This window comes from Myotis brandtii, unplaced genomic scaffold (genome assembly GCF_000412655.1).
Source record: "Myotis brandtii unplaced genomic scaffold, ASM41265v1 scaffold601, whole genome shotgun sequence".
NCBI classification, from domain to species: Eukaryota; Metazoa; Chordata; class Mammalia; order Chiroptera; family Vespertilionidae; genus Myotis; species Myotis brandtii.
The window spans coordinates 1,620,776-1,626,241 of record NW_005370276.1 but is presented as its reverse complement, the minus strand read 5'-3'; the positions used below and the strand labels follow the sequence as shown (position 1 = coordinate 1,626,241).

Here is a 5,466-nt window from a genome sequence, read left to right as displayed (position 1 = left end):
AGCCTGCCTCTGCCCCCCAGTTCCGGGAGATGACGGACTCCTCTCATGTCCACGTGGCTGACATGGTCATGTTCGGCTACAGGTAGGCACGGCCGCGGGTGGGCCCTGTGGGTGGGCACGGGGCTCAGGGGCCTCGCCTCGCCTCACCGCCCTCTGCCACCAGGAAGCAGTTCAAGGCCCCGACGCTGGCGGAAGGCTTCGCCGAGCTCCTGGAGATCCCCTTCCGGCTGCACGTGGAGCCGCAGCGGGAGCGCCTGTACCGCCAGTTCTCCGAGGGCTGAGCCGCTGCCGGCCCTGCCCCCCAATAAATGCTAGTTTTCTTTCAGCCTAGCCAGCACGTTGCTGGGAAGAAGGGGGGCCACCCAGCCGAGGGGGGCCCTGCTGTGGGCCTCACCCCAATGGGGCACTAGGCCCACCTGAGGACGCACTGCCTCTCCTGGCCGCCGGCGCTGAGGACAGTGGCCCGTGGGCTTTTAAAAGACTTTATTGGGGAAACGTACATGGATGGCACTGTCCTCGGAGACGTCTCAGGGCGCTGTCCGCCGTCTTGGGGGGCAGCTGCGGTCTCCAAGGGCCCTGCTCAGAAGCATCCGACCTGGAACGGGGCGGAGGGAGGGCCTGGGTGGGGGCTCCCAGCAGCCCCTGGGCCCCTACTGGGCCACCCGGACCCATGAGCTGCAGGGCCCTGGGGACCAGGGACGGCCTCCCCCTGCCCAGCAGAGCCCTTTCCTCCCTCCTGCAGGGGCTGCTGCCACCTGCCGCGCATCTGGTCTTGTCAAAGCCAGGGTCACACTTCTTCCCAAACCCCAGCAGCCAGGTCCCGGCCACCCTCCCCGTGGCTGCCACTCACCAGTGTCACCGGGGGCCTCGTCTGTGACTCCTAGAGGGGCCCAGGCCGGGGGTGGCCACTACCCCCCCATCTGTGGGGGAAGAAGCCAGGCGTCAGTAGCGGGCCGGGCCGGAGGAGAAAGGCTCTGGGAGCCCTGCTCCCGCCTCACCCCTCGCTGCTGCTGCTCCTGCTCCAGGTTCCGCTGCAGGACCTGCTGCTGGTTGGCAATGACGCGCCGGATGCCGTTGACGAAGTTGCTCTGGTCGTGGGGGATGAGGCCGATGAAGATCTTCTTCTCCGAGGAGTACAGGAGCATGAGCACGCGCACCTCGCACGAGGCCTTGTAGGGAAAGTGCACGCAGCCGGCCTGGGGGTGCAGGGCAGTGTCACAGGCGGCCCTGGTCACAGGTGTCCCCCCACCATGGTGATGGGCTCAAACCACACAGGCTGGCGTCCCTCAGAGCACATGAGCCGAGTGCGTCCTAACTGCTCTGTCCTCGCGGCCCTGTTCCTACTCCCACGTGGGGACACGGAGACGGAAGCCTAGAGCCGACTGTCCCAGGCCCAGCTGACCGCACAGAGAGCTCAGGATGCCGGCACCTGCTGTGGGGGCGCCGCAGGGGCAAGTACACAGAACGCCCCAAAACGGGGTGCAGCGTTCAGGGTCAGCCATGCAGGGACCTCACTGGGAAGGACGCCCGACACCAAGGCTCCCTCACCCCATGCAACGCCCGGAAGCAGCCGAGCTCGGAGAGGCTGGGAGGGAGGGAAGCTGCCCGCCCAGACCAGTCAGGGACGAGGCTTCATGTAATAAGGATCCTGGTGCAAAAGGCACGGGGGGCCACGTGCTCCCCGCCCAGTTCCCTGGCTCTTCCCTGCTCAAGGCCAGGGGTCGTCACAAGTCAGCCAGCCGAGGCTGAGAGCTCGAGGACTCGCAGGTCCCCGGAGCCTGGAGGGGAGGCCTGGCTCTGTCACCGCCTCTGGGACAGGAGGAGGCCCGTGACGAGCCGAGCCCAGTGCACGCCCCTCTCGCTGCTCCTGAGCCAACAGCGATGACATGGACGCGCCAGTGAGCGGGCGGAAGGCCAACCTGGGGCACACGGGCCCTGAGCTCTGTGCTCTCCACTCATCACAAAAGAAACGCACAGCAGCCCCCAATACCCAGCCACACGCCTGTGGCAACGCCAGCGACTCGAAGGAAACAGTTCCCCATGTGACAGACATGGGGACAGTGGACAGCCACAGCGAGGGTGCCGGCGGGCCGCGGGGAGACTGGTGCCGCCCGACTGGAAGGAGACGCCGCCCTGCCTGGCCAGGGGCCTTCCGGAGCCTGAGGTTTTACCATGGGAACCTGGAGGAAGCGTGCCCGCCCCTGGGAGAGCAGGAGGAAGGGGCAGTGAGGCCCTGGGAGCACAGGTGCTCTGTGAGGTCACCCCAGCGCCAAGTAAACGCAGACGCAGCAGAAGGGACAGGCCAGCGCGGGCCTGCAGGGCCCCTGCCCGGCACCTGGGGAACCAGGTTCCCCATCCGTAAAATGGGTCAGGACAGCACAGCCTCGGGAGTCGTGTGGACCAGGAGCCCGTGCGTGGCTCACAGCAAACGTGACATCGCTGGGGGCTGCTGCCTCCCCAGCGGCTCTGCAGACAGCCCCTCGCTTCATCTGTCATCACTGAAACACCCTGTGCATCTGACTATCTATCCTGCAGGCCACTCCCCGCCCAGCAATGGCGCTGCCCACTCACAACCCCACTCACAAAGCCGTTGTCCATGATCCGGCACAGGCTCTTCAGCGTCTCCAGGTCCTTGGTGAAGTGGAACTGCACCAGGCGCGAGTTCCGGAACAGCGGCACCAGGGTGGTCTGCGGAGGGGGTGGGACCATCCACAGTTGCCCCGCTTCATCCCCACAGGCCTGTGACCCCCCCCAAAGCCAGGCCGGCCTCTCCGGCCCCCGAGCCGGTCAGGAGCCTCCCTCCACCCAGCAGGCCCTCCTCCCGCTCAGCTCCCACGCCACCCGACCCCAGGTCTGGACCCGAGCCGCCCTGCACTCACGAGCAGCTGCTGCGGGATGAGCTGCATGTACAGCTTCCTCGGCCACTGCTCCGTCCTCCTGCGGGCACCAGGGCACCAGGGTCAGGAGGCCGGGCCTCACCCGGATGCTTCCTCCACCCCCAGCCCCACACTCACAGGATCTCGCCCTGGTTCACGTAGACGTGCGACGGCAGCCACCTCTTGGACCGATTGTTGGGCTCAGGCCTGGGCTTTGGGGGACAGGAAGGGGGTGGCATCAGGAGTGGGAGGGGTCCTGAGTCAGTGGGGGTGCACGGGTCCCCAAGCGGCCGGGCCACCCCAGGGCTCACCTCCTGCCACTCCATGACTCCGCTCCACGCCAGGAACTTGTTGTTGACAATCTGCACTGGGCCCGCGACACCACCGGGTCCCACTGCCTACAGGAGACGGGGTGGGGTGTGGGGTGTGGGCTGGTGCCTCAGCCCCCCAACCTCCCCTCCCTGCCCCTGTCCCCTGGGCCCAGCCTGCCCACTGCCTCCCCCCACAGACCAGCCAGGGCTTCTCAGCCTCCAGTCTGTCCACAGCCCCAGACACTCCTAGAGCCGGGCCTGTTCCTCGCCTGCTCTCAGACCTCCCATGGCTCCCACGTGCCCAAGACAAGTGCCAACCCTCAGCCGGGGGCACAAAGCCCACAGGGTTTGCCTGTAAGAACCGGCAGCTAAAAATGTCCCACCACCGGGGACACGGGAGAAGGGGACACGGTGGTGAGACGCCTGGTCACCCTGCAGGGCCTCCCAGCCTCACACCACCCTCCATGACCAGTGTGCCTGGCCGCCCCCTCCTCCCTCCCCTCCACACCTCCTGGGAGCCACGGTCGTCCCTCCTGCCCTTCAGTCTCACTGGCATGAGACACCGGGCGCACCTGCTTGCGGGTGGTGATGACCTGCCGGATGGCGTTGACGAAGCCGCTCTGGTCGTAGGGGATGAGGCCCATGAAGATCTTCTTCTTGGACGAGTACAGGAGCATGAGCACGCGCACCTCACAGGGGGAGATGTGGGGGAAGAGCATGCAGCCCGCCTGGGGGGAGGTGGGCGGTCAGGGACCCCAGGGCACTGCTGAGGGGGCGAATGCCCTTCCCTGACCCCCACGCCTGCCCGCCATGGACAGAGGTCCTCTGAGCCGACCCCCAGGTCTCAGTGTGAGAGGCCTGCACCTCACCCCCACCCTGAATCAGGTCGGCCTGGGACCCATGTGTGGGTGTGGGTGTGGGTTAGGGCTCTGTCCCCCACACCCCGTCTCAAGCCCCGCCCCATGGAGCTGCCGAGGTCGCTGCCTGTGCCAGGGCAGCCGCCAGGAGGGCCAGCCACCTGCTTCCTCCCAGCTGAGACCTCAGGTAAGTTACCGCGTGTCTCCTCCACTGTGAAACCTGTGCCGGCAGTGCACCCAGTAAACGCCCATGGTGCTCGTGACCGAGATGCCAGTGCCCTCTCAGTGGACGTGGGGGAATGTGAACCTGACATGTCCCCGCTGGGGTGCCAGAAAAAGGGGGGAACACCTCCCACAACACCCCGCGCCGCCTGCCTGACGTCTCTGGTCCCCTGGCTCATGGGACCTGCCTCTGGCCTCCCCGACACCTACCAGGACGAGAGTGACTGACAGGCCTCAGGGTGACGCCCACCGTGCCTGCAGCCGGGGCCAGGCACAAAGCAGGCCCTTCAAAGGGGTCAGACAGGAGACCCACACGTCACCCCTGGCCTGTCCAGGCCCTGAGGGAAGGGGACCCACCTGGGCATCGGGGTCGGGGCACACACGGCACCCGCCCCCCCTCCCCCAGGGGGTGGCCCGTTCCACAGAGGAACAGGGACGCAGGGGACCCCAGAGCCGAGCCCTCGGGCTTCCTGGGCAGAGGACTTGCTCCCACATCAGGCCACACCCCCTGGGGAGGGTGCTGCTCACACCCAGGCCCGGGTCAAGTTCAACTCCTGACATCCGGCGTCCACATCCCAACACGTCTCAGCAGCTGGCGGTTACCGAGCACTCACTACGCTCGCCAATCACCCACGTGACAGACCCACGCCTCCCAGGGGCCCCGGGAAAGTCCTGCTACCCACTTGCCGGTGAGAAAGCCGAGCCCCAGCACAGACCAGTCCCTCCTGGTCACCCCTTTCCCAGGCCCCTGGCTCACACCCCGGGGAGCCCGAGGCGGCTGGGCGCCTTCACTCGGCTCCACAGATGGGCCGAGACCTCAAGCGAGAGCGACTCCCCAGCCCCCTGGGTTGTCCCAGCAGAGCCATCACCAAAGTGCCCGGGGGAGCCCCTGCCCGGCCCTCAGCTGCCCCCGCGCCGCCCACTCACGAAGCCGTTGCCCATGACGCGGCAGAGCCCCTTGAGGGAGTCGCAGTCTCGGTTGGTGAAGTGGAACTGTGCCAGCTGCGAGTTGCGGAACAGGGGGCCCAGGGTGGTCTGGGGGCGACAAGGGACAGCTGGGTCACCACTGGGTGGGGTGCCCTGGAGAGCAGGCTCGGGGGGCTGGGGCGGGTCTCACCAGCAGCTGCTGCGGGATCAGCTGCATGATCAGCTTCTGTGGCCACTGGTCGGTCTCCCTGTGGGAGGAGAGGGTCAGGGGGG

General features: G+C 67.2%; 2 protein-coding genes across 2 annotated transcripts in view; one reads left to right on the top strand and one right to left on the bottom strand.

Moving 5' to 3' along the window:
- PNKP (polynucleotide kinase 3'-phosphatase) overlaps nucleotides 1-325 on the top strand; it is a 14,898-nt gene extending 14,573 nt beyond the window's left edge. Inside the window, exons 14-15 of the mRNA XM_014550442.1 lie at nucleotides 21-82; nucleotides 164-325. Of these exons, the coding sequence (XP_014405928.1) occupies nucleotides 21-82; nucleotides 164-281 (180 nt within the window). The 3' untranslated portion in view covers nucleotides 282-325. The remainder of the gene's footprint in view (nucleotides 1-20; nucleotides 83-163) is intronic.
- A 141-nt stretch (nucleotides 326-466) lies between these two features.
- MED25 (mediator complex subunit 25) overlaps nucleotides 467-5,466 on the bottom strand; it is a 36,189-nt gene continuing 31,189 nt past the window's right edge. Inside the window, exons 11-20 of the transcript XR_001364675.1 lie at nucleotides 5,384-5,441; nucleotides 5,194-5,301; nucleotides 3,760-3,915; nucleotides 3,188-3,274; nucleotides 3,015-3,088; nucleotides 2,880-2,937; nucleotides 2,584-2,688; nucleotides 999-1,196; nucleotides 851-920; nucleotides 467-595 (exon numbers count right to left, since the gene is read on the bottom strand). The gene's annotated coding sequence lies outside the window, so the exon portion shown is untranslated. The remainder of the gene's footprint in view (nucleotides 596-850; nucleotides 921-998; nucleotides 1,197-2,583; nucleotides 2,689-2,879; nucleotides 2,938-3,014; nucleotides 3,089-3,187; nucleotides 3,275-3,759; nucleotides 3,916-5,193; nucleotides 5,302-5,383; nucleotides 5,442-5,466) is intronic.